Here is a 23,278-nt window from a genome sequence, read left to right on the forward strand (position 1 = left end):
CATCGCCCACAGCAACTTCTTTCAAGATACATCTCCAAAAGCTAGTGAAACAAAAGCAAAAATGAACTTTTGGGACTTCATCAAGATAAAAAGCTTCTGCACAGCAAAGGAAACAGTCAGCAAAACAAAGAGGCAACCCACAGAATGGGAGAAGATATTTGCAAATGACACTACAGATAAAGGGCTGGTATCCAAGATCTATAAAGAACTTCTCAAACTCAACACCCAAAAAACAAATAATCAAGTAAAAAAGTGGGCAGAAGATATGAAAAGACACTTCTCTGAAGAAGATCTACAAATGGCTAACAGACACATGAAAAAATGTTCATCATCATTAGCCATCAGGGAAATCCAAATCAAAACCATATTGAGATACCACCTTACACCAGTTAGAATGGCAAAAATGGACAGGGAAAGAAACAGCAAATGTTGGAGAGGTTGTGGAGAAAGGGGAACCCTCTTACACTGTTGGTGGGAATGCAAGTTGGTACAGCCACTTTGGAAAACAGTGTGGAGGTGCCTCAAAAATTTAAAAATAGAGCTACCCTATGACCCAGCAATTGCACTTCTGGGTATTTACCCCAAAGACACAGATGTAGTGAAAAGAAGGGCCATATGCACCCCAATGTTCATAGCAGCAATGTCCGCAATAGCCAAACTGTGGAAAGAGCCGAGATGCCCTTCAACAGATGAATGGATAAAGAAGATGTGGTCCATATATACAATGGAATATTACTCAGCCATCAGAAAAGATGAATACCCAACCTTTACATCAACATGGATGGGACCGGAGGAGATTATGCTAAGTGAAATAAGTCAAGCAGAGAAAGTCAATTATCATATGGTTTCACTTATTTGTGGAACATAAGGAATAGCATGGAGGACATTAGGAGAAGGAAGGGAAAAATGGGGGGGTGGGAATTGGAGGGAGAGATGAACCATGAGAGACTATGGACTCTGAGAAACAAACAGGGTTTTAGAGGGGAGGGGGGAGGGGGGATTGGTTAGCCCGGTGATGGGTATTAAGGAGGGCACGTACTGCATGGAGCACTGGGTGTTATACAAAAACAATGGATCGTGGATCACCACATCAAAAACCAATGATGTATTGTATGGTGACTATCATAACATAATAAAATTTAAAAAAAATTATGGAAATTTGACTAAAATGTGGACCTTGATTAATAATAATATTGGTTCATAAATTATAACAAGTGTGCCATTCTAATATAATAATAATAATAATAAAAAGTAACAAGGGAAGATGTGTGAGGGGGCTGAGGAAGGGACGGGACTTTTAGCACTGTCACTTCAATTTTTCTATATATCCAAAACTTCCAAAAAATAGTTTGTTAAGAAAAATAGTTAAACTACATTTTAAAAATGAAATTAAAACCAACACTTGTGAAATGTTTGAAAGCCCTGGAACACTTTGCTAGAACCCAGGATTTTGCAGAGCACAATATGAAAACTACTAGTCTAATCAATATAAATGATTCTTAAGGTAATTCAGTTTCCAGCACAGGCAGTTCTTATTTTGCATAGTAGCCTGGGACCATAAAAAGGACTGTGCAAGCTGAAACCATGTAAAGTGATCTTAAATAATCAATGGGGAAAATTACAATTGTTTAGTGACCTTTAAAATTGTTTTGTCAAAATATTAAAAATCCTCTTATTGCCATTAATAATGAAATACTGAGCTTTCAAGTGTTTTATTTTTATTTTTCGTAAGGAAACTTAACAAGATACTACTGCTAAGGATTTTCCCTTTGTCTGTCTCTAAACGCTGAACTGATACCTTAAGGTTTACAGATTTGTCTTTCCTAATTACAGGAGACATTTTAGAGGATATGTTTTATATCTTTTTCTTTTCAACACTGAAGAATTTTATGGGTGTGAACACTTCAATAACTTTGTAAACAAAAATCCCCCATGATTTTTGTTCATCAGTACTCTAATATTCAAAAGCTTATAAGTTTTTTTAAAGCTTATTTTTTAAAGATTGATTGATTGATTGATTTTTAAAGATTTTTATTTATTTATTTGACAGAAACACAGAGAGGGAACACAAGCAGGGGGAGTGGGAGAGGGAGAAGCAGGCTCCCCGCTGAGCAGGGAACCCCACGCGGGGCTCCACCCCAGGACCCTGGGATCATGACCTGAGCCGAAGGCAGATGCTTAACGACTGAGCCACCCAGGCGCCCCAAGATTTATTTATTTGAGAGAGAGAGAGAGTACTAGTGTGAGCACGCAACAGGGGATGGGGTAAAGGGAGAAGGAGAGGGAAAGAATCTCAAGCAGATTCCCTGCTGAGCGTGGAGCCGGATGTGGAGCTTGATCTCACAACCGTGAGACCATGACCTGAGCCAAAATTAAGAATCAGATGCTCAACCGACCAGGCGCCCAAGCTTACGAGTTTTCAAACTATTCAGTGCTTTTTAAAATTTTTCAAAGATACAGAATAATTTATATAGGAATAAAGAATTTTTCTTTTTACTGTATTATTGTTCATGTACATGGAAAGTATGTATTTCTCTTTGAAAACCTAACCTTTTAACAGGGTTGCATAGTGTTAACAATGGTGATAATGCTTTCAAATACCCTCTGAACTGTCTTGCTAGGATTTAATAAAACACCTTCTACCAAAAAAAAATTATCAAGAATGATTTGAATCATGCTTGCCTTCTTATAATGTAACTTAGGGTATGGATTGAGTATCTTTTCTATGCCTTTGCAGATTATCATACTCCTAAGTCTGGATCAGCTTCCAACATTTTATCCTTTGCACTTTCAGTGTTATGAAATATCTCTGAGAGTTACTTTAATGTAAGGTATTTTGCTGGCATCACTTTTTCTGGGACACGATCATCCTTTCCCCATTTATGTTAAGTTCACCTTCACTACATTCCTCTTTGCTACATATCTGGGGTCTCTCGAATGGTGGCTGTGTCATCCATGGTCATCTGTTTCTTTTATAACTCCATCTACTTTACATTTGATTCACATTTCACCCCTAGTATTATTACTTTTTGTTTCTTTGCTGTACTCTCATCTTTGTTGACTAATTCCCTCTGTCAAGTATCTATTTTAGTAAAGTGCGTATGGTTTATCACCCAGAGATGAGGAGGTAACACAGCTGTACTCTCTTTGTTATCTCTGTGTAAACTGAATAATCACACAGTGATCAATCACTGACACACTTTGAAGGAAGTGATGCATTGGCCACTGACCAATGCTTATCTGTTATTTACATCAGGATTTGTGGACTAAAAGGTTAGTATGAAGTTTGTACTTCATGCAGTTACTCACAGCTAATATACTGTGGTAACTGAAATCTGAACTATGTTGTTTCAGAACTGGTGTTATTTAACTGAACTGTGGTAACTGAAATTTGTGCATTTGGGAACTATGCCAGGTGAGTTCTGTGTATATCCTACATGTCTACAAAATTTGCCCTAATCCTTTTACTATCTTAAAATTTGATTAGCTATTAGGAGAAGACTATGACTTATTGAGAGGATTTATACTCATTTTATAGGGATACTGAAAAATGAGAGGATTCATTTGGTCTCATCCCTGTATTCACTGCTAACACTTAAAAATTCAGAGCACAAGTATGTGATGACAGTGAAAGTCATCATCAAATAAATTTATTTTAAGAGCTGGAGCTACATGGTACTGAGGAAGACATGTGAGATTAAAGGCCAGAAGACAGAAACCTTCAGATCATAAGAGCTTGAACTGTGTGTGGACCAAGGTATTTCCCTGCATCTACCACATCATCTGGTTCTTATAGAGGCTGAACCTTGCTCAAAAGAGGGACTTAGACTAATAATGTTTTGGAATTCTCTCAGATCCCTATAACTCCAAAGTAGGGAAAAAAACCAAATTTATTATTTCAACAGTTAGATTTAGTATGTTTAAAAATGTCTTGGGCGCCTGGGTGGCTCAGTTGGTTGAGCGACTGCCTTCGGCTCAGGTCATGATCCTGGAGTCCCTGGATCGAGTCCCGCATCGGGCTCCCTGCTCGGCGGGGAGCCTGCTTCTCCCTCTGACCCTCCCCTCTCTCATGTGCTCTCTCTCATTCTCTCTCAAATAAATAAATAAAATCTTTAAAAAATAAAAATAAAAATAAAAAAATAAAAATGTCTTTTACCCCTGATATACTCTGTAAGTTCCAAACTTGTAACCATTTCCCCATTTCCTTCTCTCTGAAGCATGAACTACTAGCTAAGATTGTCACTGATAAGTTGGTTCCATGCTCACCCACCTACCTATGTTGTAAGCACTTTCACTCAAGCATATACAAAATCATACAACTAATTGTTCAATGCCAAGAAAATCTAATCAAAGGGCAAGATACTTCACTGGCAGTTACGCCTGTGTGGCTCAGTCGGTTAAGCGTCTGCCTTGGGCCCAGGTCATGATCCCAGGGTCCTGGGATTGAGTCCCGCATCGGGCTCCTTGCTCAGCGGGGAGTCTGCTTCTCCCTCTGCCTGCTGCTCCCCCGCTTGTTCGTTCCCTCTCTGTTCCCTCTCTCTCTCTCTCTGACAAATAAATAAATAAATCTTAAAAAAAAAAAAAAGATAACCTCACTGGCTGCAAAACCAAATTCATTTATGAATACCCTTCCTTAGGGCATATTTTAGGTTAAAAGGTTTTTGCCACCTATGCAGCAAGGTTACCCACCACAGAGGCTGCTCTGGTGCCAACTTACACGCAGAATAAACAGTTGTCAAATCCATTCATTGCTAGCTTCTTGGAGACAGTGTTCAAAAGCTATCTGAAAGTATGGTGTACTCAAGGTACAGACTTAAAAATTCAGTGAGTGGATGAAGTTTGACTAATCTCAAAGAAAAGTTTTAATGGTGCCTGAGGATAGCAAGTAGATTAGAACAAGAAAAGCAATAATACACAATTAAGGAGCTAAATTTGAGTTCAGATTTTATTTCAGACTCCACTATTTATTTTATCTGATATTTTTAATAAGGGAACCTAGTTGGTCATTAAGTCCCAATGCAGGACTCCGTTTCTGGAGTCTTACATAACTGTAAGGATCTGATAAATATTAAGAGCCCAAAAAGTGATATAGAGAAGGGAACCTAGAGTCCAGTGAACTATTAAGCTCTCATAAAATGCTTATAGATAAAACAGCAGTGGGCTTGCATGATATGTTTATAATTGAACTGATAGTCCTGGGTAGATCATTTGCCAGTGCCAGGGGTTAGTTTCCAGGGGCTGATGCTAAGAAGGTGTAACCTCCTGAAGGTAGCAAGGAGCAGGATGATTAGAGGGAAAGTTATAAAGACAGTTTGTAAGCAAAGCTGAGAGTCAGGCTGAGAAGTCAAAAGCAGTTCCTATCTGGAAGTAGGATCAAGGCTGAGGATGAGAGAAAAATGAGAAAAATTCACATACAGGTTTTTGTGTGAACAGAGGCTTTCACTTCACTTTAGTAATAAGTAGGACTGGGATTACTAGGTGGTATGGTAAATATTTTAAATTTGTAAGAAACCGGAAAAATATTTTACAAAGTAGCTGTACCATTTTGCATCTCTACCAGCAATGTATGAGAGTTCCAATTGTTCCACATCCTCACTTGGTATTGTCAGTTTTCATTGTTGTTTCAGTTTGTTTATTAGGCATTCTATTAGTTTATATTAGTATCTCATTGTGGTTTTAATTTGCATTTCCTTAACGAGTAATAATATTGAGCATCTTTTTATGTGCTTATTTGTCATCTGTACATCTTTTTATCTTTTTTTTTTTAATAGATTTTATTTTATTTATTTGACAGAGACACAGCGAGAGCAGGAACACAAGCAGGGGGAGTGGGAGAGGGAGAAGCAGGGAACCTGATGCGGGGCTTGATCCCAGGACCCTGGGATCATGACCTGAGCCGAAGGCAGACGCTTAACAACTGAGCCACCCAGGCGCCCTAAGTTTATCTTATTTAAATTCAATTAATTAACTTATAGCGTATCATTAGTCTCAGATGTAGAGTTCGGTTATTCATCAGTTGCATATAACACCCAGAGCTCATTACATTCATGTGCCGTCCTTAATGCCCATCACCAAGTTACCTCATCCCCCTACCCACCTCCCTGCTAGCAACCCTCAGTTTGTTTCCTATAGTTAAGAGTCTCTTATGGTTTGTCTCCCTCTATGATTTCTTCTTATTTTATTTTTTCCTCCCTTCCCCTATGATCCTCTGTTTTGTTTCCTAAATTCCACATATGAGTGAAACCATATGATAATTGTCTGTACATCTTCTTTGGTGAAGTGTCTATACAAGTCTTTTACCCATTTAAAAAAATACAGATTATTTCAAGGTACTAAATTTGGTGTCAAGAGTTCCCATTGATTTTTTTTCCCTTAAAAAAAATTAAAGACTATCTTTTTAGAGCAGTTTAGGTTCACAGCAAAATTCAGAGGGAGGTACAGAGCGTTCCCATATATCCCTGCCCCCACACATGCATAACCTCTTCCATTATCAACATCCCCCCCAGAATGGTAACTTTGTTACAATTGATGAATCTACATTGACACGTCATAATCACCCAAAGTCCACAGTTACACTAGGGTTCATTCCCAGTGTTGCATTCTATGGGTTTGGACAAATGTATAATGACATATATCCATCATTATAGTATCATACAGAGTATTTTCATTGCCCTAAAAGTCCTCTGTGCTCTGCCTATTCATCCTTCCCTAGACTCCCAACTTCTGGTAACCACTGATTCTTGTACTGTCACCATAGTTCAACCTTTTCCTGAATGTCAAATAGTTGGAATCAAACAGTATGTAGCCTTTTCAGATTGGCTTCTTTCACTTAGTAATATACATTAAAGTTTCCTCCATGTCTTTTCATGGCTTGATAGCTCATTTCTTTTTTGTGCTGAATAATATTCCATTGTCTGGATGTACCAGTTTATTTCTTTATTTACCTATTGAGGGACATCTGGGTTGCTTCCAAGTTTTGACAATTATGAGTAAAGGTCCAGATTTTTGTGTGGAATAAGTTTTCAGCTCCTTTGAATGAATACCAAAGAGCATGATTGCTGGATCATATAGTAAGAGTATGTTCTATTTTGTAAAAAATCTGTCTTCCAAAGTGGCTGTATCATTTCACATTCCCACCAGCAATATATGAGGGTTCCTGTTGCCTCACTCCTCACCAGCATGTGGTGTTGTCAGTGTTCCAGATTTTGGTGTTTCTAATAGTTGTATAGTGGTATCTCATTGTTTTAATTTGTATTTCCCTGATGACATATGATGTGGAGCATCTTTTCATATGCTTATTTGCCATCTGTATATCTTTGGTGAGGTGTCTATTAAAGTCTTTGGCCTGTTTGTTTGTTTGTTTTTTTAGTTTTCAGAGGTAGAATTTAGTGATTCATCAGTTGCATATTGCATATAACACCCGGTGCTCATTACATCAAGTGCCCTCCTTAATGCCCATCACCCTGTTATCCCTTCCCCTCACCCACCTCCCCTCTAGCAACCCTGTTTGTTTCCTAGAGTTTAGTGTCTCTTATGATTTGCCTCCCTCTCAATTTTCATCTTACTTTATTTTTCCTTCCCTTCCCCTATGTTCATCTGTTTTGTTTCTAAAATTCCACATGAGTAATCGTATGGTATTTGTCTTTCTCTGACTGACTTATTTTGCTTAGCATAATACCCTCTAGTTCAATCCACGTTGTTGCAAATGCAAGATTTCATTCTTTTTGAAAGGGCTGAATAATATTCCATTGTATATATATATATACCACATCTTCTTTATCCATTCATCTGTAGATGGACATCTGGGCTCATTCCATATTTTGCCTATTGTGGATATTGCTGCTATAAACATTTTTCATTGGGCCCTTTGTTTTAATACTGTTGAGCTTCAAAGTTCTTTACATATTCTGGATGCAAGTCCTTTGTCACATATCTGATTTGCAAATATTATCTCCTAGTCTGTGGCTTGTCTTTTCATTCTCTTGACAGTGTCTTTCAAAAGCAGAAGTTTAGAATTTTGATGAAGTCCAGTTATTCAGTGTGTTCTTTTATGGTTCTTGCTTGGATGGTGTATCCAAAAACTCCTTGCCTAGCTCAAAGTCAAAGGTCTTTCATGTTTTCTTCTAAGAGTTTTATAGTTTTATATTTTACATTTAGTTCTATGATCAAGTTTTTTAATTTGGAATGTGTGAGGTATAGGTCAAGATTCAGTTGGGTTTTTTTATGGTGGGGGGGCACAAATGTATGCCCAATTATTCTGGCACTATTTGTTGAAAGACTCTCATTTTTCTGTTGTTTTGGCTTTTCACTTTGATCAAAAATCATTTGACCATTTATGTGTTGGGTCTATTTCTGGACTCTCTATTTCAGGAATTGACTTTTCCCCTTAAAGGGCCAGATAGTAAATATTTAAGGCTACTAGTTACTAAATATTCAGGCCATATGGTCTCTGTAGCAACTACTCAACTTGACTATTTTAGCATGAAAGCAGCCATATGTACAATATGTAAAATGGGCATGACTGTATTCCATAAAACTTTATTTTCAAAAATAGGCAGTGGGTCAGATTTGGACCACAAGCTCCAGTTTACCAACTGCTCTAGTCTATTCCATTGATTTTTATTCTCTCTTTTCTCTGGTACCACACTGTACTGGTTACTGTAGCTTTATAATAGGTCTTGAAATCAGGTAATGTGAGTCCTCCACTTTATTCTTCTTTTCCTCAGTTGTTTTGTATTCTACTTTCTTTGCCTTTCCATATAAATCTACAAAAAAATCCTGCTGGAAATAACTGATCAATCTGGGAAAAATTGAAATGTTAACAATATTAACTTTTCCAGTCTTTGAACTTAATATGTCTCTTTGTTTATTTAGGTCTTCTCTGATTTCTTTCATCAACATTTTGTAATAGCCAATATTTAGGGATTTTCCGGATATATTTCTAGTCCTTAAACTATCACTTCTAGTTTAATTCTGTTATGGTGAGATAATATACTTTGTACAATTTCTGTTTTTAAAAATTTAAGTTTTGTTTTATGGCCCATAATATGTTCTGTCTTGATGAATTACTTCATGTGCACTTGCAACGAATGGGCATTTTGCTCTTGTTGAGTGGAGTGCTCTGTAAATGCCAGTGTGAGACTTGAAACCATAAAAATCCTAGAAGAGAGCACAGGCAGTAACCTCTTTGACATAGGCCATAGGAACTTCTTTCTAGATATGTCTCCTGAGGCAAGGGAAACAAAAGCAAAAATAAACTATTGGGATTTCATCAAAATAAAAAGCTTCTGCACAGTGAAGGAAACAATCAACAAAACTAAAAGGGAACCCATGGAATGGGTGAGGATATTTGCAAATGATATATCTGATAAAGAGTTAATATGCAGAATATATAAAGAATAAAACTCAACACTCCAGAAATGAATAATCCAATTAAAAAATGGGCAGAAGACACGAATAGACATTTTTACAAGGAAGACATACAGAGGACCAACAGACAGATGAAAAGATACTCATCATTAGGGAAATACAAATCAAAATCACAATGAGAAATCACTTCACACCTGTCACAATGGTTAAAATCAACAACAAAAGAAATGACAAATATTGGTGAGAATATGGAGAAAGAGGAACCCTCTTGCATTGTTGGTAGGAATTAACTGTGCAGCCACTCTGGAAAACAGTATAGAGGTTCCTCAAAAAGTTAAAAATAGAACTACCCTATGATCCAGCAGTTGCACTACTATTTACCCAGAGAATACAAAAATACTAATTCAAAGGCATACATGTACCCTGATGTTTATAGCAGGATTATCTACAATAGCCAAATTATGGAAACAGACCAAGTGTCCATTGATTCATGAATGAATAAAGAAGATGTGGCATATATACATATACATACAATGGGATATTACTCAGCCATTAAAAAATAATGAAATCTTGCCATTTGCAATGACATGGATGGAGCTAGAGAGTATTTTGCTAAGCAAAATAAGTCTGTCAGAGAAAGACAAATACCATGTGATTTCACTCGTGTGGAATTTAAGAAACAAAACAAATGGGCAAAGGAGGAAAAAAGTGGGGAGCAAACCAAGAAACAGACTCTTAACTAGAGAACTGATGGTTACCAGAGGGAAGATAGGTGGGAGGGTGGGCTAAATAGGTGATGGGGATTGAGGGGAGTTCACTTGTGATGAGTACTGAGTGTCATATGGAAGTGTTGAATCATTGTACACCTGAAACTAATATTACATTGTATGTTAACTAACTGGAATTTAAATAAAACTTTAAAAAAATAAATGTCAATATGGTGAGCTTGGTTAATGCCTTGTTTAGGTTTTCTGTATCCTTGCTAATTTTCTATCTACCTATGAAAGAGAAAGAAGTGTTTGATGTCTCCAGCTATACATGTGCATTTGTCTTTCTTTTCAGTTCTGTCAGGTTTTGCTTCATGTATTCTGGATCTCTGTCCTTAGGTTACATATACATTAAAAATTGTTCCATCTTCTTTGGTAGTTGACCCATTCATAGCTATATAATTTTCTTCTTTACTGCTGGTAATTTTCCTTGTTCTGAAGACTACTTTTCTGATATTAAAGAGCTAATCTGGCTTTTTTCTGATTAGTGTTTGTAGAGTATATGTTTTCCAACTTTGTGTGTGTGTGTATAATTCCATATACGTATAATTATATCTAAAGTGGGTTTCTTGAAAGCACCATATAGTTATACAGCTTGGTCTTCTTAAAATAAAATCTAAGAGTTTCTATATTTTAATTTGTATGTATAGACCATTCACATTTACTATGGTAATTGAAATGGTTGGGTTTAGGTGTACTACTATATTATTTTTCTGTTTGTCTTCTCTGTTTTCTGCTTTTTTCCTATGCCTGGCCTCTTTTATTTTTGCATATTTATTAGTATTCTATTTTAATTTATCCATTTAATCTATCTATTGGCTTTTTGGCTATATAGCTTTGCATTATTTTTTAGTGGTTGCTCCAGTAATTATAAAATACATATCTAGCACTCACACAGTCTATTTAGATTTAATATTTTATGACTTCAAGTGAAACACAGAAGTCTTATAACCGTAAAAGTCCTTATCCTCTCCCTTTATAAAAAGGTGTCTTATGTATTACATATAAATACAATGTTATAATTATTGCTTTCAACATTCTTACATATTTTGATAGGAGTAGAAAAACAGTCTATTTACCCTGATACTTACCCTTTCTATTACTCTTCCTTAATACCTGAAGTTCAAAGTTTCCTTCTGGGATCACGTCCAAAGAACTTCTTTTAGCATTTCTTTTAGAGCAGGTCTGCCGGCAGCAAATTCTCTTAGTTTTCTTTCATGTGAGAATGTTTCTAGTTCATCTTCATTTTAAAGGACATTTTAGCTAGATATAACATTGTGGATTGATAGTGTTTTTTGTTTTTTTTTTTTAACACTTTAAAGATGTTGTTACACCGTCTTCTGGCCTATATGGTTTTTCATGAGAAATCCAACCATTTGAACTGTAACATATTGTTTTTCTCTAGTTGTTTTCTAGATTTCTTTGGTTTTAAGAATCTTGATTATGATGGGTCTAGGAATGGGTTTCTTTTATTTTATCCTATTTAGGCTTTACTGAGTTTTTTGAATGTGTGAATTTATAACTTTCATTAAATTTAGGCAATTTTCAGCCATTATTTCTTGAAATATATTTTCTCTACCAATGATATACATATTAGATATGTATACATTAATTTATTTTTTTTAAAGATTTTATTTATTTGACAGAGACACAGCGAGAGAGGGAACACAAGCAGGTGGAGTGGGAGAGGGAGAAGTAGGCTTCCCGCCCAGCAGGGAGCCCGATGCGGGGCTCGATCCCACGACCCCGGGATCACAACCTGAGCTGAAGACAGACACTTAACAACTGAACCACCCAGATGCCCCTGTATATATTAGTTTAAATGAAATGGTGGTGGGCACCTGGGTGGCTCAGTCATTAAGCATCTGCCTTTGGCTCAGGTCATGATCCCAGGGTCCTGGGATCGAGTCCCACATCGGGCTCCCTGCTCCGCAGGAAGCCTGCTTCTCCCTCTCCCACTCCCCCCCTGCTTGTGTTCCTGCTCTTGCTATCTCTCTCTCTGTCAAATAAATAAATAAAATCTTTAAAAAAATAGAAAAATAAATGAAATGGTGGTAATAATGGATATCTTTTCAAAGGAGTTTAATTTTATGAAATTCTTATAATTCTAGAAGTCATAAGGGTATAATATATTAGCTAAAATTGTATTTCCAGATTCTTAACTAACTTTAAAACTTTAATCGTTAAACAAATGATCAGGTTAAGTAATAAAAATATCTCAATGCCTGAACTATTTCTAAGAAACAAATGTAGAAATACTGCTCACAAAACATAATTTTGATTTGTCCTCATTTCCTAGAGTGGCAATATATTAACAAATATGAAAAAATATGCAAATGTATTGGATGATTATTTACTACCTCAATTTTCTTAAAATGATATATAGTAGGTGCCTGTAAAAAAAACTAGCTAAATCACTTTTGCATTTCTGTCTTTTAGTTTTCTCCTATGTCTGGAGAAAAGAAAAGTTGGTTAATTTCAATAAAGATGATAATTAATATAATTGGTTGGCGTACTAGGTATTTTTTCTGTTTCTCCAGTAATTAGAACAAGGCCTTTAACAATACACAAAAGCACCCAATTAAAATTTGTTGAATCAATGAATGAACTGACTGTGGCAGTGACAGTGAAGACAAAAGCCCAAGACTGAGCCTAAAATATCTTTCCAACAAGAGGTACCCCCTTTCCCAATTTAAAAACAATCGATTTCTGGGGTATGGGTGGGGTATGGTATTAGCTCCATACATTGAAGAGAAAGGAAAAAACAGAAAGAGAAACTTTCAATGAAGAAAGAGATAGAACTGGAAGGCTAAGAAAGGAAAGGAAGAAATAAAACTTTATTTTTGAGAGCAAAAAAAAAAAAAGAAGAAGAAGAAGAAGAAATTAAAAGAAAAACCTCCAAAAAGAGGGGTAAATTGGATGAAAGGAAGGACAATGAAAAGAGATAAATGTGATGGATAAAAAATGGCATTTTGATGGATAAAAAATAGCCTTTTACCAATAAATGTTTTATTAGAAAAAGAACTTCTGAGGTCCATGTGACAATGAATTATCAACTACTTAAATTACTAATAATGTATAGCAGTTTCATATTTGGGCTTCAGACAGGTTCCTGTCAACAGCTCACTTTCTTCCCCCCTACCCTGCCACCCTTCTAATCCTTCCTCTGTCTTTTCTTCCTATCGTTTCAGGACTGCATGTGCACACACCCACAAAGACCAAAATATCTGCAGAGAAATGCACCCACACAGACGTTTATACCTAGAAACACATATGGTCAGATTCAGGAGACCTGTCTCCACAGTTTATGTCCACATCATGCAGAAAAATACAGCCACAAGGAGATATCCAAAACCTCAGTTACCACACAAAGACAAAATGAAGTCTAAACCTCACTGCACTGAGATAAAATTTATACAAAATAAAATGTACCCAGAGTAAAATAAATATTTCAAGAATCCTTCTGTTATCCCCACATATCATTACACAGAAACACCAGCAAACTCTATGTACGTACTGACTCCTGCATTTGGATCACTTTCTCTTCCAATTCCACACATTATAATTTTCTCTCTGCTTCAAGCGGTAGATTAAATGCAATTTTCTACATGAAGCTTTCCCAGATCACTTCAGCCAAAAATAATCTCTCTCCTCTTTATAGGACACTTATATAGTAGTTTGTCTGTATGAGGCACACTATGAGATCTTTTGAGTATTTTTGTATAACTACATATTATTTCCTACCAAGCTGAAAACATACAACTTTCAAGTGATCAGGATTCACTTCTAGATAACATTTATTACTCCTCATGCTTTATTCATTAAATAGTTTCTATTTTTATTTTTTTAAAGATTTTATTTATTTATTTGAGAGAGAGAGACTGAGAGAGAGCACATGAGAGGGGGGAGGGTCAGAGGGAGAAGCAGACTCCCTGCCGAGCAGGGAGCCCGATGCAGGACTCGATCCAGGGACTCCAGGATCATGACCTGAGCCGAAGGCAGTCGCTTAACCAACTGAGCCACCCAGGCGCCCCTCATTAAATAGTTTTTAATAGATAATACTTGATACTAATGGGAGAAAACTAAGGCACCTAAGAGGAAGGCAGCTGAGACTGAGAAACCGTGGCACTCACTCTCCTCTGAGGATGCTGGGGATTGTGGTCATTGCAGTAGCCTGATGTTTAGGATTGCTCTCCCTGCCTCTGCAGCTGGCTGGGAGGATGGAAACTACTAACTAGGAGGAACAGAAAGGAGGGTGAAGTAGGAGTCAGCGTTCCTCAGCTTTACAAGTAGAAAGACTCCATCTTGTCAAAGTTCTGTGAGCCAGTTGGTTTCTTCAGAATGGACAAACTGTAATTAAATGGAAAAGAATGTGGGGCACCTGGCTGGGTCAGTCATTGGAACATGCAACTTTTGATCTCAGGGTGGTGAGTTGGAGCCCCATATTGCGTGTAGAGATTAATTAAAAATAAAATCTGGGATCACCACATCAAAAACTAATGTATGGTGACTAACCTAACATAATAAAATTAAATTAAATTAAAAAAAATAAAATCTTAAAAAAAGAATGTGAGACATAAATTATAATACTAATATACTAATTTACACTGGAAAATATAATCCCAGGTGACCTGTCATACTCCCATTTGCTGGTCAGGGCATTCTCTTCTTACAAGTTTATATACATTGAAAGTTATATTCTAGTCAGAGTGATGAGCCTGTCATCAAGCCAGGAGTGTGAATGGGACAATCTTAGAAAGGTTCCTCTTTCTTCCTTGTGTTCCTGAATTCTTAACCTCCATATATAGTTCTATGTTAGGTCATTGCTAGAGATAACCAAACTTACCTACTATAGGAGGATATTTCATAATATCATCACATAGAATCGGTTTAAATTTTATGAGTCTTTTGCTGTCACCCCTTTCACTCCACCCTTCCCATGAGAGCTCTTTCCTTTTTAACTGAAATCTGTCATTTTCAGAACATTTAGTAGCATTTCTTTAAATGAGAAAAAAGGTGTATTTTAAAAATTAATTTAAATTCAATTTAATTAACATATAGTGTATTATTAGTTTCAGGGGTAGAATTTAGTGATTCATCAGTTATATATAATACCCAGTGCTCATTATATCAAGTGCCCTCCTTAATGCCCATCACCCAGTTATCTCATCCCCCTACTTACCTCCCCCCCAGCAACCCTCAGTTTGTTTCCTATAGTTAAGAGTCTCTTATGGTTTGTCTCCCTCTCTGATTTCATCTTATTTTATTTTTCCTTCCCTTCCCCTACGTTCATCTGTTTTGTTTCTTAAATTCCACATATGAGTGAAATCATATGGTATTTGTCTTTCTCTGACAGACTTATTTCGCTTAGCATAGTACACTCTAGTTCCATCCACGTCATTGCAAATGGCAAGATTTCATCTTTTTGATGGCTGAGTAGTATTCCATTTGTGTGTGTGTGTGTGTGTGTGTGTGTGTGTGTGTGTGTGTAATTTTTCATAATCTCTTATGATTTGTATTTCTGTGGTGTTGGCTGTGATTTCTCCTCTTTCATTCATGATTTTATTTATTTGGGTCCTTTCTCTTTTCTTTTTGGTAAGTCTGGCTAAGGAAGCAGCTCTTAGTTTCATTCATCTGTTCTACTTTTTTGTTTGTTTCTATATCATTTATCTCTGCTCTGATCTTTATTATTTCCTTTCTTCTGCTGGATTTAGGCTTTATTTGCTGTTCCATTTCTAGCTCCTTTAGGTGTAAGCTTAGGTTGTGTATTTGAGACTTCTCTTGCTTCTTGAGGTTGGCCTGTATTGCGATATACTTCCCTTAGGACTGCCTTTGCTGCATCCTGAAGGTTTTGGACTGTCATGTATTCATTCTCATTTGCTTCCACGTACTTTCCTATTTCTTCTTTTTAATTTTTTAATTTTTTAAAGATTTTTATTTATTTTTGAGAGAGGAGAGAGAGAAAACGCATGAGTCAGGGGAGAGGCAAAGAGAGAAGGAGAAGCAATGAAACATCATCTCAAATGTGTTAGAATGGCTGTCATCAAAAAGACAAGAGATAAATGCTGGTGAGAAAAGGGCACCCTTGTGCCCTGCTGGTGGACATGTAAATTGGTGCAGCCACTATGGAAAACAGTATGGAGGTTCCTCAAAAAATTAAATATAAAACTACCCTTTAATCCAGCAGTCCCATTTATGGGTATATACCTGAAGGAAACAAAATCATTATCTGCACTCCCATGTTCATTGCAGCACTATTTACAGTAGCCAAGACATGGAAACAACCCAAGTGCCCATCAATAGATGAATGGATAAAGAAGATATGGTACATATATATACGCAATGGAATGTTATTGAGGCATAAAAAGGAAATCTTGCCTTTTGCAACCACATAGATAAATCTTGAGGGCATTATGTTGAGTGCAAATAAACAGTGAAAGACAAATACTGTATTATTTCACTTACATATGTAATCTAAAAAAAACTCCTAAACTCATAGAAACAGAAAACAGATTGGTGGCTGTCAGTGGCAGGGGGTGAAGGGTGGAGGAAAGGGGAGAATGTGGTAAAAGGTACCAACTTCCAGTTAGAAGATTAGTAAGTTCTGGGGATCTAATATACAGCACGGTGACTATATTTAATACTTTATATTGTATATTTGAGAGCTGCTGAGAGAGTAGATTTAATTTAAAAGTTTTCATCGCAAGAGAAAAATCGTAACTGTGAGGAGATGGATGTTAAACTTAAGTGGTAATCATTTCTCAATGTATATATAAATCATTATGTTGTACACTTTAATACAATGTTATATGTCAATTATATCTCAGTAAAACCGGAGGGTGGGAGGGGCTGTTGCCAATATCTCCTAAATATACACCCAGACCTTGGTGCTGTATTGCTTGATGATTATTTTTGATACTTAATATATATTGATTGTTGGACTCTGCCCCTAGATATTCTGACTCATTAAGTCTGGGCTGAGGCCAGGAAATCTGTATTTGTACGGGCTTCCCAGTGATTCTGATGTAAGGCCAGGATTGAGAGCCATTAGAACAGATGACCTTTTAAAGTTAGTCATTAAGGGGACACCTGGGTGGCTCAGTCGGTTAATCGTCTGCCTTCTAAGCGTCTGCCTTTGGTTCAGGTCATGATCCCAGGGTCCTCGGATCAAGTCCCTCCTCAGGCTCCTTGCTCAGCGGGGAGCCTGCTTCTCCCTCTGCCTGCTGCTCCCCCTGCTTGTGCTTGTGCTTTCGCTCTCTTTAATAAAAAAAGTCACTAAGAGGGCGCTGGACCAGGAGCATTGGGTGGGCAGGTGCTGCCCTCTAGTGTCGCTGGCTGCTTGCTACATTTAACGCTTACTGTAACCTGCTGCGTGAGCACTCCTGGTCTTGCTGCCTGACACTACTATGGGGTTTCCTGTCCATCTCCCTGCAAATTTTAACTCTTGGGCATTAATAAAAACACTCATTATAAAAATGCTGCTGTTGAATAGCACACTGTGCTTCTCTGTCCCTAGCACCTTGGCACATCTTAGATGTTCAGTAATATTTTCTGATACTGAGACACAGCAGAACTCCTTTGTAAGGTTTGTGTGGAAGGACCAACTCACATCAGTGGCATGTCTTTCAGGATTTTTCTTTACAGGGCTCTGAGATGACCCATATGGTACATATGAGTCAACAACTGTGAACCGTTTCCTGAAGAACTTCTACTATTACAGTAATTGTGGCACTGTGGCACACTCATGGAAGAAGAGTCTGGCTTTGGTTAAGTTTTCTCGAAACAAGTGAATGGAATTTATAGTTGTGTAGCCCTCCAGAGTCCCTAGAGGCTTTTCAGGTGCTTCATCTCCCTTGTTTGCTCTTCACTATAAACTGTGAAGCAGGAAGGGCAAATATGAAGATCCATGCCCACATCATTGATGCGTGCATTACATGAATGCGCCTTTGTTTGGGAAGACACTGATCCCACTGTCCTAACCACTCAAGCACCCTTCATCAATGAGTACCAAGGCAGTAAACAAACCTGTACTAAAGGCCTACTCTGCAAAACCACATAAGATTGTCTTTGGCTCTAACTCCTGAGTTTGGAGACAGAGGAACAAGGGTGAGTGAGTTGCTGCAGAGGGGTTCGCAGCAGATGGTTTTAATGGCTTAGTAGGATGGCAGTGGCTGTGGGTTATCTGTAAGGTAAAGAGTGCACTGGTTGGAGCAGGTGCAAGGTTTGCGCAATCTGATGGTTTTGTCATGGGCAGGGGGTTCGGAGGAGACTGAGAACTGTTTCTGCAGTAAAAAGGCAGCAGCAGCTGCGGGAAGCAGAGCTGGTTGGGTAGGACATTCAATATTCTGTTCACCTTCTCTTCATCCCACTGGTGAGGGACGGAGTGTCCTAGGGTTCTGGAGGTGGTTGAACTCGCAGCACTGGACACTGGACCTATGAGATTGACAGCAGTTTATTAATCACATATATTCACAGCCCACGGAAGGAGGACATCAAACACCATGCAGGCACATTAGGTCAGGTTAATGGAAGACAGAACTGTTGAAGTAGCATAGAAGGCAGCAGCAGCTGCAGAAAGCAGGAGCAGGTTGGGAAGGAATAATAAAAGTTAAAGATTCAAGCTACATTGTAGGTATCTCGACCTGCTACTAAAAAGGTGATGCAAGCTGTTTGTTAACTTGATATTCAGCACTCTTTGATTGAAAAAGTCTTCTCATTTTTGTAGAATGGTATTTGTAAGTTCAGGGAAGATGTTAAAATGGCTCAAATTCATCCCATCATCAGGGTGAGACTCCTCTTAAGTTATCTTAAATGTAAGGATGTATTTTGTTTGCGTTTTGTTCTATATAAAAAAGACACTTAAAAAAACATTCACTAATCCATTTTTTTAATGAAATCATTGTCAGAGTATTCTTCCTTATAGCTAATAAAAAAGATCCCTCATACTAATAATTGGTAGGGTGTTTTTTTTGCCTTTTGTTTCTTAAATTGTGGTATATACTTAACATAAAATTTACTGTTTTAACTATTTTTAGGTGTATAGTTCAGTGTCATTAAAAACATTTACAGTAAGCAAAAAAGAAGAAGAAGAATGTAGCAGGAGGGGAAGAATGAAGGGGGGGATATTGGAGGGGGAGAAGAACCATGAGAGACGATGGACTCTGAGAAACAAACTGAGGGTTCTAGAGGGGAGGGGGGTGGGGGGATGGGTTAGCCTGGTGATGGGTATTGAGGAGGGCACGTTCTGCATGGAGCACTGGGTGTTATGCACAAACAATGAATCATGGAACACTATATCTAAAACTAATGATGTAATGTATGGGGATTAACATAACAATAAAAAATTTAAAAAAAACATTTACAGTGTTGTGCAGTCATCTCTACTATCCATTTTCAGAACTTTTTCATCATCCCAAAGAGAAACTCTGTACCCACTGAATAATAACTCCTTAATCCCCTCTTCCCCAAGCCCTAATAAGGTTGATTCTTGATTCATGTGAATTAGTTTTATCTTTTAACTAGGTTCTTGCCCCAAACAAAGTTATTTTCTGGAGAGCTGAGCTTCGACCGTCTAAACACACTAGCCTCACCCACCACCTGGCACTTAATTGTCAATCTCTCTGTCAAATAAATAAATAAAATCTTTAAAAAAAAAAAAAAAAAAAAAAAAAAAAAAACTAAAAATTAACTAGGTTCTTAAGTGTCTTGAGAACAGGCAGGTAACACAACTCACATGTGTTTGTGCCTTTGCTATTGCCCAGTTTAGGGATGACCTCAGATTGAGTGCTCACCACACCTGGCTGGTGGTAGACTGGATGCTGGAGGAAGGACCAAGTAGCACTTTCAGAGATGTTGAGCCTAAGAATTTTGGGGGTGTGGGACCACTCTTATCAATAGGGCAAAAACTTAAGGAAATTCAGAAGTCCTAGGGTGTTGGAGGCTTCTCACAATGTCGACAGGGGCCATGACGTTAACATTAATGTGTGAATCAGTGGATATAAGAGTGGTGGGTAACTGAGGTTGAACAGGAAAAAGCTTGCCCTGCCTAAAGGTATTCAAATTCAGACTTCATAAAACATTTAGCCAAACATTCCAGCCATGTTGGATTCAACCAAAGAACCACAAGTCTGTAGTCCTTAATCAAAAGTGTTGCCAGTGACCCATCTCCAGGAATAGGCAGGATGCTGAAAGATCTATAGAGGCTGTTTCGGAAAATCAAGCTCCAGAAGAGAACCTCACTTATGTGCCTCATGGAAGGCAGTATTTACAGTCTTTTCCCACCCATCTCAAGCTTGACCATAGACCGGGAGGAATCCTTCTTTAACTCTCAGATAGTTATTTTCAAAGGCAGCAACTATATCCTTTCCTTGACAGATCAGACATGATCCTCTTCTTGAACCTCTTAATACTGACCACCAATTGCCTGTGACATCAAAATCCTCACTTTCTAATAGTTAACAAGATAATGTATGTCCTAGCCTCTTGTGTGTTTTTTTAATTATCTTCCCAGTACAGGTGATGGAGTTCCTCTGACCTAGCCAGTCTCTCTCTTATAGGGCATGCAGTGTACATAAAGACTAACTTATCTAAGGATAGGTGCCAGACTGTTGTCTTAAGGAGAGAGCTAAGCCATCAGGTTATAGGGAATAGAGCATGAAAGAATATATGCTGCCCATGACCTTGGCACCTCTAGGGCCCAAGCTCTGCAACTCATACAGACAACCAGACACCTCATCTGAACACTGCATCACATGAGCTTCTCCTAGACAAATAAAGGCCTGTGATGATCTGCATACCTTTTGAAATAGGAGAGCTTTGTGATGTAGTCTAGTGACCTGGTTCCATCTTCTGTGAGGCAGAGATGACAAGGTCTAGAATTTGGAGGCATTAGGTTCCAAGTCCCTGAAAGCCTAGGAAGAGAGATGGCTAGTGAGGTTTAGATTATGTTGACCTCTACCTTTTTTCTGTATGATGTTGGATATTCCTTATACACTTATGGCTCCTTCATTATTATTGCATTAATTATTTGGCAAGTGAAAAAGAGCCACCAAGAATTAAGGTTGGGACCTAACAGGAGCTGTTGCCGGGTAGGGAGACACAATGACCATGCCTGAACTGATTAAGCCTCAAACAAGAAGATTTTATCCCCTTACTTTCTCCTGTTACCCTGACGCCTTCTTTTTTATGGGGGTTTCTTCATGGATCCCAGAAGAGCTCCAAATTTGGGTTGATTCTTCTGGCTGGGAGACATTCAGGACCTTGGATAGCTAAAATCTTTTGGCTACTAGACCTCTTATCCTTTCATCTGTTCCTCTTTTCTCCTGTCTCACTTTGATCTCCCCACAGAACTTGTTCAGGGAATGGGGGTAGAGGTATGGAGTATAGAAGAGCCTTAAAATGAATTAGTAATAAGAGAAGGGAAATGATGGGTGGAAAAGATAGAGTAGGGGAAAGAATGGTAGGAGAGTATATAAAATTGGAATATAGAAAAAGTTTGGGAAATATTTACAGGTTTTGTCTCATTTAGACACAAAAAGTAAAAGGTGCCCAGCTTAATACTCTAACTTTTTTGTTTTCAAGAGTCACCGGAGAGTCAAACAAAGGGCTAAAGATAGAACATCAAGAGGTAAAGTCCTAGTTTCTCCTTGGACTCCCCTCACTATGGGCAAGATTCCCCTGATTCCTGTCCCTCTATGACCCCTGGAACAAGTAGCCAGGTGCTCTAACCACTGAAGGCTCCAATTACCCCAGTTGACAGATTCTCCCAGAAGACTTTCTTGGGTGGGAAATCAGGGCCTAGGAATGTTCCAAAATTCTCTACCTTACCCCTGCCCCTGGGAATGAAGAATGAGGAAGCAGGACAGAAGCCTTTAGCTGTGTCATTTACTAGTTTTACGACCTTGTGGAAGTCACTTCATCTTTCAGTCTGTGATCCCTGAAATGGGCATCTCATGAGCCTGCCTCACTCAGGGTGTGGTTGTGATGATCAAATGAAATTAGGTCCAGGACAGCATGTTGCAGCGGGTTAAGTTGTACACAGACGTGCCTTAGAGCATTGACTGTTGGGGTTTTCAGCTTCCTCTTACTCAAAGACCTTCAGCTTGCTATAGGATGTCCCTGCATCCTCTCATTCCTTGTAACACTGTCCTGGTTTTTCAGCTAGGAGACATTCCCGAGAAGAAGCTGAGAAGCCGTGGGAGCTGCTCTCTATCATGAAAAGGTGATCACTTGCTCTTTGCAGTCTCCAAACCCCCAGCCTGGCCTGTGATGATTTCTCTGCTTGGCCTGGGGCAGGGAGGAGAAGAGGGATAATGTGTGGGAGGGAGTCAGACACAGTGGATGCTGAGGACTGGTTGAGAGGGTTGTCAGGGCAGAGGGGGATCAGGTGTCTCAGGAAGGAGGAGTCTTCCAGTTCTGCTCTGGGCTAGGTTCACAGTGGTCCTGAAATTCAGGATTTTGCTACTATGTAATTCATTGACGACTCTACATGAGTTTGTACTCAGCCACAGACAAGTTATCCAGTCAAGAGAATAGAGAAATGCATGCATAAATAAATCACCATGTCATATTCCCTTTATAGTTACAACTATTCAAGGGCAGACCCGTGGAACCTGCTAATATTACCTCCATGGTTTTATCTTAAGGGAGGCCAATTCCTGGGACAGCCCTCAGAAAGGATCGTGTCATCTTATCCTCTTCTTAAAATCTCTAAAGAATGGGATTGGCCTTTAAGAGATGCTATGTACAGGAGCTAGGACACTCCATAGTCCCCAGAATGCAGAGTTCCCACAAAGACCTCATTTTCCACAGCTTAGGAATACTGAATGCCAGGCTGTGGCCTTCTTAACCCCAGATGAGACTGACTCCAGGTTCTTCTGGGAATGTTCCTGGTGATGCCCATTCAGCTAACCATTGGCTCCCTGCCTCTGCCTGGTTTCCTTCTCCTGGTTCAGCTTCTCAACATAGATCAACAGACAGTACACCCCACCTCTTAGTCTCTCATGGCCCTGCATTCCCATGGGTTGTCTGAGACCTTGCCCAACAAGCTCCAGACCCTCAGCCCAGCCCAGCCCAACATAATTTGCCAGTGGCCTTTTCCTAGGAGGCAAAGGAGTTGGGTAAACACCATGAGGGTACAGGCC

The 23,278-nt window shown here is 38.5% G+C and overlaps 1 protein-coding gene across 7 annotated transcripts in view; it reads left to right on the plus strand.

Annotated features, from left to right (window-relative positions):
- Positions 1 to 23,278, plus strand: part of FAM205C (family with sequence similarity 205 member C) — a 112,778-nt gene that overhangs the window by 50,228 nt on the left and 39,272 nt on the right. For all 7 annotated transcript variants that reach the window (XR_004298418.1, XR_004298419.1, XM_032396728.1 and 4 more), the window contains exons 3-4: positions 21,717 to 21,762; positions 22,296 to 22,356. Coding sequence is in view for 5 of the 7 variants with exons in the window: in XM_032396728.1 (XP_032252619.1) it covers positions 21,717 to 21,762; positions 22,296 to 22,356 (107 nt within the window). In the remaining 2 variants the exon portion in view is untranslated. The remainder of the gene's footprint in view (positions 1 to 21,716; positions 21,763 to 22,295; positions 22,357 to 23,278) is intronic.

Source organism: Phoca vitulina, unplaced genomic scaffold (genome assembly GCF_004348235.1).
Source record: "Phoca vitulina isolate PV1807 unplaced genomic scaffold, GSC_HSeal_1.0 scaffold94, whole genome shotgun sequence".
NCBI lineage: Eukaryota > Metazoa > Chordata > Mammalia > Carnivora > Phocidae > Phoca > Phoca vitulina.